The 12,455-nt window shown below is 41.1% G+C and overlaps 2 protein-coding genes across 2 annotated transcripts in view; one reads left to right on the top strand and one right to left on the bottom strand.

Annotated features, from left to right (window-relative positions):
• Positions 1-705: 705 nt before the first annotated feature.
• On the top strand, positions 706-11,880 carry LOC144085439 (neurabin-1-like). Its single transcript, XM_077614712.1, has 21 exons — positions 706-825; positions 1,062-1,104; positions 1,426-1,518; positions 1,610-2,964; positions 3,955-4,087; positions 4,153-4,273; positions 4,985-5,089; positions 5,164-5,251; positions 5,371-5,487; positions 6,109-6,162; positions 6,517-6,617; positions 7,201-7,329; positions 7,395-7,473; positions 7,529-7,580; positions 8,253-8,389; positions 8,462-8,655; positions 9,266-9,331; positions 9,665-9,875; positions 10,089-10,175; positions 10,800-11,027; positions 11,319-11,880. Exons 4-21 carry the CDS (start codon positions 1,771-1,773, stop codon positions 11,535-11,537), a joined length of 3,315 nt encoding a protein of 1,104 aa, XP_077470838.1. The 5' UTR covers positions 706-825; positions 1,062-1,104; positions 1,426-1,518; positions 1,610-1,770; the 3' UTR covers positions 11,538-11,880.
• The window catches only part of itga6b (integrin, alpha 6b), a 30,820-nt gene continuing 30,218 nt past the window's right edge, over positions 11,854-12,455 (bottom strand). Inside the window, exon 26 of the mRNA XM_077614702.1 lies at positions 11,854-12,207. Within this exon, the coding sequence (XP_077470828.1) occupies positions 12,061-12,207 (147 nt within the window). The 3' untranslated portion in view covers positions 11,854-12,060. The remainder of the gene's footprint in view (positions 12,208-12,455) is intronic.

The following is a 12,455-nucleotide window of genomic DNA, read 5'->3' as shown; positions in this document are numbered from 1 at the left end:
TCTAGCCATTCAAGTGAGTTTTTTTTCAATGCGCATGACAAGAAAAAATATTTAAAGGAGTATTTAGACGTTGCAATACACCCATATGAACAGAAGGTGGCAGTATTTTGCTTGAACTACTTACCTCAGAAGTTAGCACGTTTTTTTATCGGTTTTGAACACAATGGTGCATTCATAATCATATCTGTCAAATTCAGTTTCTGACATTTATATGACGACATCAGAAAAATGTTCACATATTAACTAAATTAAATGTGCCTACGCAAAACGTGCATCTCATTATGTTTAAAAACAATAGCTTCTAATATTTTGAACAAAAAAGATGGTATATTATTTGAAACTTTTCATAGTTTGTGAAAGTCATTATAAAAGAAAACACTTTTATAAAAGTCAAGGTGACCGACTGCTGGTCTGAAACAGAAAAATCAGAGCAAACTAATTAAATTTCTAACTTTCTTTCAGTTATTTTGCTTGAAGGTCTTTTTTTCATCATTCCCTTTTGTCCAATTGAAGTACACCGAGAACAATTTCCGCTCCGGCCAATCCAATTTGTCAATAAAATCCAATTGCTCTCTCAGGAATTAATTTCACAGCCACCCCAATTAAATCTAATTTTTTCCAAAAAGTAATTTACTTCACCCCCTCCCCTTTTTTTGGGTTCACCTCATTTTGACGACAGCTTTCTGATTGGCCAGTATTTTTATCAACTAGGTCTCCCTGCCACCTGGGATGATGGTCTCGATTCAGATCCAGGTCGCAGTCAGTGGAACCAGTCTGCTTTGTGTGGATCGATCCGGTCCAACCAAGTCAACCAAGTCAACTCAGGTGAGATGAAGATAAGCAGGGATGCTGCAAAAGTATTTTTTGGATTTATTCCAGTCATAAAATGTGATGTATGACTGATGGATGGATAGGTTAGGTACGAAGGAAGCCCCCTCATTGGTACCCACTCACCGCCCATTTTCACAGTTACTACTGGAGTCGTTTACACAGGATTAGTAGGGATTATCCATTTACAGTATTTAGAAGCATAAATCGCCATCTGTCTGTCTTGGTTGTAGCCAGGAGAAGACTGCACATTACTCCAAAGCGAGAGCATTCACGGTAAGACGAAAGATAATTTGTTCTTTTTCGTTTGGAGAGAATATTAGCATTGAAAAAAAGGGACAAGCACGGGAATCAATAGAAAAAGGTAAATGACAAGGTGCGTTTACTGGTTGTCGTAAATTCTTTCGTCTGTTAGTGGTGTTGGTGAATATTTTTTTGTGGGAAGGAATTGACTTTACTTTTATTGTATTTTATTGTACCTTTATTTTATTCCTATGTGTAAATTAAGTGTTTGCTGAAGTATTGATGCAATTACGAGAAATTATAGTATAACTTGGTGATTGTTACAGACACGTTCAGAAACTGATTTTCCCACAGTGCCTGAATGCATCAAACGAGCTAATTGAAACGACCTGCGTGGAAGATGTTTGCACTTCGGTGACTTTGTCCAAAATCGACTTTTATTGCTCGGTAAGTGCCTCTATTTTGTCCCTTTTGGAGCTTTTTAATAAATCACGATCAGTTTGATCACTTTAAATAATCTACTCGTTTTTGTGCGCAGTCATTTCCTTTAGAATTGGACTTGTTCCAACAACGTTCCTCGTGGAGAAGCGCGACTCGTCCACCACTTCCAAGCTAACACGTTAGCTTCCAAAGTACATTGTTTTTATTCGGAACTTCAATTAGTTCGCCATTTTGGTCACTCTTGCCGGCTTGCTAATAATGCGAACCGAGCACAAGGGCCGAAGTGCTTCTCCTCACAGGATTTCCTACGAGTCGGACTTCCACGCCATTAAATGCTCATTCGACAGTGGGGCCAAATTAATACAACATGGCTCAAGAGCCGCTTCTTCGGGGGACCATTCGAGCCTACCAGCCAGGCCTTCGGAGTCCCAGGCCGGGGGCGGCCGAGGAAGAACCCAAAGCGCCCGAGGAACCAAAATCCGAGACAACATCTTCCTCCAAATGGACCACCACCAATCGAAACAAACCAGGACTTCTCCTCAGTCCCAGGATTGCATCCTACCGCTCAAAACGTCAGCGTCTTCCGTCGCCGGGCAATCGACGGCCCTCAAATCGGTCTCCTGCGGTTCTCCTTCTGAAACCTTGCCAGATAAATCATCTAAATCAGAAGATATCAAAGACATAGACCGGGCAGCCCTGGCAGAAAAATTCTCCGTGACCAGGAAATTGTTTGAAACCAAAGTGACTGGTGCTTTTGGCAGAGGACGCGTCTCAAAATGTCCTCCAAACAAAGACGGCGGCGACCCGATCTTCAGTTTCCCAAAGACCCCCTTAACGACAAGCCTTAAATCTCCGTCGGACGTCCACAGCGGGGAGCCAAGCAAATCTCCTTCCAGCCTCGGCGAGGCCGCAAAAGGGTCTCTGGGCTCGAGCTCGACCCCCGAGCAGCCACTCAGGGCCGAGCTCGTCCACGTCAAGTCGTCCGAGAGCGACGAAAGCGAGGAGAAGGACAAAGAATGGGTTTGGGAGCATTTCATGGGCGACAATCTTCAGGGGGAGGACTTGGTGGACGACGTTTTCGAAGAACTCAAGGTGGAAACGCCGCGTTTTTGCTCGGCGGGATTCAAATCCGGAGACTGGAGAGCCGTGGCGGACCGGTACGAGCGGGCGGAGCCACCGTCTCGTGAGGGGCGGAGCCCGCGTACCGACGAGGTCTCGCCGGGCCGTTCCGAAAGAGACGAGATGCGGGAACGTGTCCAAACTGAGCCGGACGAGAGGACGGAATCTAACGCTGATGTGAGCGGGATCTCCGGTGGGATTGAGGACAATTATGTGGAGCACTCGGCACTTTCTTTGGACTACGAAGAAATTCCCGGCATTCCCGAACTACCCGAGCAGGATGGTGAAGACCACGCCAAGAAAAAGGTCCGTTTCTCCTCGGCGCCCATCAAGGTGAGGACGTTTTGTTTGAAAACGGGGTAATGGAGTTCAATCCCAGCTCGTGGCGGAGGAGAAATGTCAGCCTGTGGCCATGTTTGCTGTGTCGGGGGGGATAAGAGACAAGATGGCACATGCTGCAAATTGTATAGGTTGCAATATAAACACTAGTAGTTCCAAAGTGTTGGAAGGATAATATTCAACATAGAGCAGGAGCTATTTTAAAATCAGGATATCTTTATTTTTTGTTAATTTAAAAGATGTATAATTTCTTAAATAGGTAATACAGTAATCCCTTGATTATTGCGATATATTTTTTTCCGCTATTAATTATTATTATTTTTTTAAGTTCATAAATGAGAAAATCCATGCTGAAACTCGTAAACAGAAGGCACTCTTTTTAAGTTAAAAGATGTATAATTTCTTAAATAGGTAATACAGTAATCCCTCGACTATTGCGATTTTTTTTTTCTCCGCTATTAATGATTTTTTTAAAAATTATTTATTTTTTTAAGTTCGTATAAATGAGAAAATCAAAGCTGAAACTCGTAAACAGAAGGCACTCTAAGTTAAAAGATGTATAATTTCTTAAATAGGTAATACAGTAATCCCTCAATTATCGCGAATTCACTACTTACTAGGATTTTTTTTCCCGCTATTAATTATTATTATTTTTTTAGTTCTTAAAAATGAGAAAATTCACGCTGAAACTCGTAAACGGAAGCCACTCTTGCTACCACTGAAGAAAAAAACAAGTTATAATAGGGGTCACCCTACTTTGGGATTTTTCAATCATCGTGGCCATGTTTGGTCTACATTAACCGTGATATTCAAGGGATTACTGTACATATACATACTGTTATCTCCATTTTTCATACCCCCAAAAATCGATTTTACCACTACGGTCAAAGATTTTGACAATTTTTAGCAGACAATTTCACAACATTGGACTACAGTTGATGAATTCACGATTAATGGCGGCAGTCGATCTTTCGTCCTTCCCAGGTATACGGCACCTACTCCAACGCCGAGTACAACAGATGCAACCAAGACATTGACCCGGTGTCCGCCTCGGCCGAGTACGAACTGGAGAAACGGGTGGACAGGATGGACCTTTACCAAGTGGACATCGAAAAGGGTTGGTCTTTTGATTCCGCCGGATGTGAATTTGGACTTCCCAGCACGATCGCCGTCTTCTTTCAGAAGACGACGGACTCGGCATCAGTATCATCGGAATGGGAGTCGGTGCCGACCAGGGCCTGGAGAAACTTGGAATCTTTGTCAAGACCATCACAGAGGGTGGAGCCACGCATAAGGATGGACGGTATGTCTACGCAAATCTTGCTTAAAAAAAAAAAGAAAAGAAAAAAATCCCCTTTTAGGCCTGTCACAATTAATCAGCTGAGTTACAAAATCATATCGATAATGCAAATCTCACTTTTTTTTACCCCGTCCTTAGGCCTGCACAATTAATCAATGGAGTTCTTAATCGCAGCTATTACACAAATCTAGTTTTTTTTATCACAAAGGCCTGTCACGATTAATCGACAGTCTTTACAATCTTCCCTTGATTATTGTGAATCCACTTCTTCACATTTTTTTTTCTGCTATTATTTATCTAAAAACTAAACTGAACTAAAAACACAGAAAAAATGGATTAAAAAAATACAATGATTTAAAAGGGGGAAAATCAGGAAATGTAATATACATCTATACTCTTCATTTTAATTTGATCCTAAAACTGAAAGTCGACACTCATCATTTACTTTCCCGGGCCACACAAAATGATGCGGCGGGCCAGATTTGGCCCCCGGGCCACCACTTTGACACATGTGGTCTACATTAACCGTGATATTCGAGGGATTACTGTAATCGTAGCTAAAATGCAAATCTCGCCTTCTTTACACCCTCCTTAGGCCTGGGCGATTAATTGCAGCTATTGCCCAATCTCACTTTTTTGATCGAGCTAAGCCCCTCCTTAAAAAAATTAAAAAAAGATCAGTTGATTATTTTATATTTTCCTCTTTTATTTTAGAATTCAGGTGAATGACCAGATTGTGGAGGTGGATGGCGTAAGTTTGGTGGGCGTGTCCCAGCTCTTTGCCGCCACCGTGCTCAAAAATACAGCCGGCTTGGTCAAGTAAGTGTCATTATTTTTAATTTTTTGGGCCGAAAACCCGGTCAGCAATCTGTTTTCTTCTCTTCCGTGTGGAGGTTTGTGATTGGCCGAGACAAGGAGGGGGTGGAGAGTGAAGTGGCGCGCCTGGTCAATGAAAGCCTTGAATTGGAGAAGGCGGCAAAGGTTCATTCTGTTAAATGTTTGTGCAAAAATTGTTATAGTTGAATTTATGTTTCACATATGTATCATTAATCAGTGTTATTATACATTTGCAGTCAATTTCTGTCTTGCTTCCATAACAGAGTGTAACGACAAGCGGGGACTCGGAAATTGACGACAGCGACAATGAGGATGAAGACCAAGACGTGTCTATGCTTTCCTCTTTGGACAACGACCAACTGTGCCTTAAATACCAGAAGGTACTTCAAACGTAGCGCCAGACGAGGTCGGATCAGACAATTTGGAAGTCTTTTCATCACAAAACGGACCCTGTTCATAAAAGAAATGACCACCATTGACAATAATAGACATTCAATTCCTTTAAGAAAGGATGGTTGAATATAAAAGCTCATTTTTCAATGCGATTGAGTTAATTGAGTGTCCTGTAAGGGTAAAAAATAGTCATAATTCACCCTAAAAAACATAACATTCATAATTTGCACACAAACGGTCTGAGAACAGTTTTTTGTTAGTTTATTTTTTATTTTTTTAAGGGATCGAATTAACATTTTTGCCCTTCCCAATCAAAATGGTTTGGACGTCTAATGCCGCCCATGGCAGCCAATCAGTTCAGTGAGTGTATTTACTCCTTTAAATAACTAATAATGACGTTTTTTTTTTTTTTTTTAAGAAAAAAAGATTTGCGCTTGTAGATCCAAAGTGGGACCATCTCAAGTTAGCATAATGCTAATTAACCCGTTAAAAAAACAACCAATCAATTGAAATAGTCTTAAAAACTTGGCTTGAAAACCACAATTTCCAACACAAATGTTTCCCATTTTATTTCGTGGCTACTAATTGCACATTTTTTATCTCAACAGCTTCAATCCAAACTGCGGAGAAGAACAGCCCAGCTCCAAAAAGCCAAAGAAAAGGTCTGCTCGTCTCATTTAACCCTTTTTTCCACCCACATTTCTGCCAAAATAGGGCCATTTCTCTTTTCCTTCTCCCACTCGTGACTTTTATTTTTTGGTTTTCAAAGTCTTCAAGTAGGAAGACTATTAAAAAAATAGCTCGCTTTTGTTATTCCTCTGAAAAGACCAGCCTTTGTGTATTGGACATGCCGTATCAGTTTGAATTCTTTCTGAAGAGAACTACACAGTCACCTCTAGAAGTGATGGTGTGTTTTTTGGTTTTCTGTCCGAATTTTTCAGAGCTCGCTCATAAGTGCTTTGACTTTGTTTTGTTAGCCAATAAGTTCCTTTTATGTTGTGTTTTTCTCCGTGCAGTTGAATGAATACAAGGAGGAGCGATCCCATTGGGAAAAACGGAAGGCTGAGCTGGAACAAAAAGTGGAGGATGGAGAAGAGAAAGCTGACAAGCTTGACAAGTGGGTTGCTTTTTTTCCCCTTTAACTATAGGCTCGAAAAAGGAAAATAAAAGCAGGCCCAGCATAACTGTGAATATATGGTCCATTCAATCAATATTCAGCACCTTGGTCCGAATATAAGACAATGTTTTTTTGCATTGAAATAAGACTGAAAAAGGGACGGTCAATACGTAAATAATTAATAAATAATATATATATTAAGTAGTTGTTTTATCACAGTAGATTGGTTCATTTACATTCCAAATACCAGAAGCCATTCTTCTAAAATGTGATTGCACATTAGTTGACATATTTAATATTCAGCAGATATTAAGATGTGATAGACAGTTTTTGCATGATTTGAATGAGGCAAAATAACAAGCTTTTCTCGGATTATATTGTTACAATCATTTGTTTCAGAGGTACTGTCATTATTTTGAATATAAAAATTCAATTTGGTGTTCCAAAAGTCTTTTTTTCAAACTCGAGTCTTGAAAAAGAGGGCGTCGTCTTATATTGGGACCAATACGGTAGTTGTGACATACGGTATATCCTACGGATGCTAGTTAAAAGTGCAAATTTGAAAGTGGTGTGCCATTTTCAGGTATTGGCAAGAGGCCCAGACGCTGTGCAGGGTGGTGAGCCAGCGATTGGCCGACGCCCAGAGCCAATCGGACAACCTGGAAAGCAAGTACGGCAAGGCCAAGAGACTGCTCAGGGACTACCAGAGCAGGTAATCGTTTGGATAATTCCCCGTATGCGCTAAGCCGTCTGCTCACCTTTTTCACGTGCGCTCAGAGAGGAGGAAGCCAAGAGCAGAGACTTCAAACTGCGGCGAGAAATGCGGGAGGATGCCGGCGAGAGACTCCAGCTTCGGGTGAGACCAGGTTTTCGGAACAAACGGCCACAACGCTAATTGGATTTATTTGCAGTTGGAGGGAAAAGAAGCAGTGGAGGTGCTTCGTGTGGACTCGTCAGTACCTGGTAGGAGGTTTTTTTTATTTTAAATATGTTTAAATGAAAATAATATATCACTAAAGTTATTCAGGTTAGCATCACTTTTTTTGTAATTTATTGAATTTGCGAAATAATTGTTTACTGCAAAATATAGGTGTTAAAGGCATAAGATAATCATTATTTTATATTTTGGGTCTCATTGGTATACCAAATGTTAATATTTATAATGTATGAATTTGATTTCCACAAACTTGGTCGCCAGGTTATTTAAGTTTTTTTTTTTCCAAGCGTAAAAATTATGTAAACCTGATCAAAGTTGTCACTTGAATTTTAAAGGTAAATATTAATTAACCGACTGAAATCCATAAAGTCATTCTGATTTTGTTTGGAATAAAAAAAAAAAAAAAATCCATAATAAAGAAAAATCTTCAAGAATTTTGTATCATTATTTAAAATTCAAAAATATAAAATTAGAAGCCAAAGAAATCCCAGTAAATATTCTCTGGTTCGTAATCATGAAAGGCAACGATCTTTGCTGCTAACTTTCGCCTAAGCAGCCAAAATCAAAGCATTGCCGTAGTTCTTTTCCTCTTTTTATCTACCTTTTGTAAATTTGATCACCTTACAATAATCCCTTTTTGTTTGTTCTCATCTCCAACCCCAAAATAACTTGTGTATTTTCTCAATCTCCAATCTCAGACCCAAACTGGTACGCCGCCGTCCCCCAAACTGAGCGATTGGACAACAGCGTGCACATCGCCCGGAGTCAGCTGGCCCAAAATTTGAAACGCCAGCCGCCTTCGCGGGACAAACTCAGGGAGAGCCTCAAAAACCAGGTGACGAGCTCGGACCTCGCCGCCAGACCACAACTCGTTGCTAAACACTGTCCCATCTGTGGCTATCAAAAGCGAAACGCGGGGGAGATCCCACTGGCGTCGGACGGCAGCGTAGCGGCACACGTGGACGCCAAAATTTGCGCTCCTTCTTCTATCGCCAGCGAAAGCCCCTCCACGCCGTTCACAGCGCCCACTTATGTCGCTGACGCCGTCGTCGACCTGCCCATCACATCTAGAAAATCCAAAAGAAAAATGCCCGACTTCAGGTATGTGCTATCACTTTTTTTTTCTTTTTGTATTACTATTACACACTAGGACGGCTGAGTGGTTAGCGCAACGGTGTCAGACTCTGGTTGGTTGGCGGGCCGCTTTAACGTCAACTTGATTTCACGTGGGCCGGACCATTTTAGATATAATATTTAGATTTTTTTAAATAAATGGATTAAAAGAACTGGATTAAAAGCCCTGAATATTCATTTTTTTATAGATCTAAAACAATGTTTATTTTAGCTTTTTTTAAATATATTTTTAGATTTTACAAAATGATTTTTGAACTAAAAACACAGACAAATGGATTAAAAAATGACAATGATTGATTTAAAAGGGGGAAATCAGCAAATGTAATATACATCTTTACTCTTCATTTTAATTTCATCCTAAAACAGAAAGTGATTGACTTTCCCCGGCCACACAAAATGATGCGGCGGGCCAGATTCGGCCTTGTATTTATTTTCAATTAAAGAAAAAAATTCATCCAATCATATTTCATTTTGTAAAACTTTTTTAAAAGAAAATGTTCAAACAAAACTGTCTGTAGTTAGCATGTTTCCAGCGTTTCTGAACGTTTTGCTATGATTTATGTTCCCCCCCCCCCAGTGGTCTTCGCAAGTCTCTGAGCAAGAGGAGGAGTGAAAAACTGCACAAAAGGAACCTTAAAAACAGGTGGGATGGAAGCACTCATGCCTTTTTAAGCAATTTTCTATGGATTATGAAGGGGGGCCCACATGTTAAAACCCTGAGTCCTGTTCACCTTTGTTCCGCCCCTGGATGAACCTACATTTTTTTTTTTATTTGTAATTCCCGGCAGCTTTTAAAATACTAACTTCAACGTGGTATTTTCCTAGTGAAACGAGTATTTCTGTGCTCAACCCCAAGTTGGAAAAATATCTTTTTACCTTTTCTGATGCTTAAAACTTTTCAAGCACCCCTGCTAGGTATTTCTGTTCCCCCTCCCATAGACTTTCACCAATGACAAATCTCCATGCGTTTTTTTAGGGCATCTTGCGGAGACCTGCCAGACCAGCCGTCTGAAGTTCCCCTCTCGGGCTCCGTCACCTCCGTGCCGTCCTGCCTGCCCTTCGCCTGGTTCGCCGAGCGGGGGAGGGAGAAGGACCAGGAGGGGAGGACGCCGGGCGACGGCGAGACCTTGCGCTCCGCATCCAGCGGCAGTTTGCCCTACCTGACCACGTCCTATAGGGAACATCGGGTATGTGCACGCGAAAACTTTAAAGTCCCACCGTCAACTCAATCCGAACAAAGCGAGCCACGCCCACTTATCGGTTGGCGTGTTCAATTGTTTGTTGTGAATAATAATCCTTAGGACACGAATACCGCTCGATGGTGGGACTTTAAACGACAACTGGGGTGCAAAAAGGGTCTGTTGTTATCCAGGAAATGAGTGCAAATTTGTGAGTTCCAGAACGTGGATAGCTTGAGCGCCAGGGCTCACGGCTCCAATCACTCTCTCCCCGGACACTCTCACGTTTTCACCTTTTCATCCACCGAGGTAAGGCGCTCCATTTTTTAGCCTTTCCCGGCGCCTAGCTTATGATATATTATACGTCATGTCAAGATGGTCTTTGACCACCGGCCGAATGAAAAATGGAAGTCAAGGATGTCGGTGGAAATGACTTTCATTGAAAATATGGTTACTTTACATAGCAAATTTCTTGAAAATGCTTTAAAAAAAACAAGTGCGTGTGCTACAGAGCACTACAGGCTGAAGGTTGGGTGTGCATACATGGCTGGCTAACTGCTCACCGAAAAACCTCAAATGATTCTTGTCCGCTTTTAGCTCAAAGTAAATATTTTAAACAAATTTAGCATGAATCAAGTTTTGAGTATTGAGTTATTCCTAATAATGGCATCAAGAATCTTAGCTGCTCGCATGTGATTGGCTACAATATGTCTCTCAATGACCACTTCCTAGAAATATTGCTATCATAATAGGCATCAGAAAAATGACATCAATTTATAATGATTTCTGGGATGAGAAAGATGGTGCTAGTCATTTTGAGTGGGAACAAAGTCATCCAGTGAATATTTTGAAGTTAAGAAGCAATGAAAGTTTTGATTATTTCCTTATTTTTTATTTTTTATTTTTTTGTACTGTCATTTTTCCTCCGTTAAGACCTTGGACGCCGAAACGCCGCCACCACCGCCACCGTGTCAAAACAACAACATCCAGCAGCACCACCACCAGCAGCACCAGTGGCAAAGTCGACCCGTTTCGGAGTGGAGCAGCCATCAGGTGTCCCTGTGGTTGCTGGCCATGAACATGGAGCAGTACGGCGGCGACTTTGCGGCGCGGGGCGTGGACGGCGCTCAGCTGCTCACCATGGACACGGACAAACTCAAGGTCAAACACGTCATTGTTCGCTCTACCGCTATGTGGGTCATTTTTGCAGATCATTTTAAGGGTAGTGTTGACTGTAAAATTATACCATTTTTTATTTAGTTCATTTATTTTTTTATCAGACGTCATTTAATATATTTTATTTTTTTTACGAATGTGAACAGTTACAAATTTCAGTTTACAACATTTCCAGCAATTCTTTAATTTTATTTGACCAAGTTTAGTAAAGTACAAAATACATTTTAAGATTAACTGGTGGAAAGGAAGTTGATGGATGTATGTGTGGTCCTGCAGGCAATGGGTGTGTGCCAAGGTGACCGTGCCTCCCTCAAGAAGAAGCTGAAGGAGATGAAGAAAATGGAGGAAAAAGAAGAGCGAGGAAGGGAGAAAAAACGCAGGGAGTCGTCCAAACGAAAAGACAAGAATTCCCAGAGCGACGCCGCCGACGCACCGCTGGAAACGCGGCAGGTCGGCGGCAGCAGCAGAAAGGCCAGAACCGAGTCGCTGCTCTAGAAAAAGATCCATTTTTTAAATTTATATTATATCTTATTGCTAGCACTTCTTTTTTTACTTGAACTTTAAATCGTGGTTGATTTTTTTAAAATGTCCCTTGTTTTTTTTTTAATCAAATAAAATGTTTTGAACGTATTTCAGTTCGGAAATTGAAATAGGCCTTTTTTTTGAATTTTTTTATTTTGACAGCAAATTCACCAAATTTCACTTTTGTACATTACACACAAAAATAGATTTAAAACATCACACGTGACTATCTTTGGTCTGTGTAGCGTGTAACAAAGTAACCCAAGCGAATAAATACATTTTTTTTAAAGATCTATGTCGTTTAAAAAATACAAAATGAGCCTTTCACTCCCACCCGACACAAAAAAATGTACAAAATAGCTTCAAAATTAGACTTGTGTACAAAAATGTGGTGTTTATACTATGATTTAAGACTAAAAAGCTCAGTTAGGAATTAAAAAAAAAACCCTTTACAAATTCTTATTTTGGTTATTTACAGTGGACCAGGAGGGCGGAGCTAAGAATAATGCGTTGGCTGGCGACGCCGGTCGCTCGTCCGGGGTTTCTGTTGCGGGTTTTTACCACGTCGCTCCTCGCGCGTGATCCGAACGGCGTTGTAACTGGGGACGGCGTCTCGCCGTCGGGTCCGCTCGAAGAAGCCGCACTGGAGGGGGAAGACACGGTGACATTAGGCGACAACGACGATGATGGCGATTGGCGTTCGTCAAACGGCCGTAGAAAGAAAAAAAAAAAGAGCCAAATAGGAAGGCGCGCTGGTACTTTGACTTTTGATTACAAAGCAATTGGATTCTAAACTACTACTTTCTTTTTAATCACATTTTTGGATGGATAGTTTACAAGCAATGTTCCCTCGCAATTGCGCACTATTGTTTTCTCTGTGCACAGCAAATC

The sequence above is a fragment of the Stigmatopora argus genome, chromosome 12 (assembly GCF_051989625.1).
Source record: "Stigmatopora argus isolate UIUO_Sarg chromosome 12, RoL_Sarg_1.0, whole genome shotgun sequence".
Lineage (NCBI taxonomy): Eukaryota > Metazoa > Chordata > Actinopteri > Syngnathiformes > Syngnathidae > Stigmatopora > Stigmatopora argus.
The sequence above is the reverse complement of the archived record's forward strand: the minus strand, read 5'-3'. Positions and strand labels throughout refer to the sequence as shown.

Bases quoted from the DNA above. Each gene is read 5' to 3' on its own strand.
- LOC144085439 (XM_077614712.1), top strand. From the start codon at position 1,771: ATGCGAACCGAGCACAAGGGCCGAAGTGCTTCTCCTCACAGGATTTCC. The intron at 7,474-7,528 runs GTGAGACCAGGT...ATTTATTTGCAG, and splicing joins GCGAGAGACTCCAGCTTCGG to TTGGAGGGAAAAGAAGCAGT. The intron at 7,581-8,252 runs GTAGGAGGTTTT...CTCCAATCTCAG, and splicing joins TGTGGACTCGTCAGTACCTG to ACCCAAACTGGTACGCCGCC.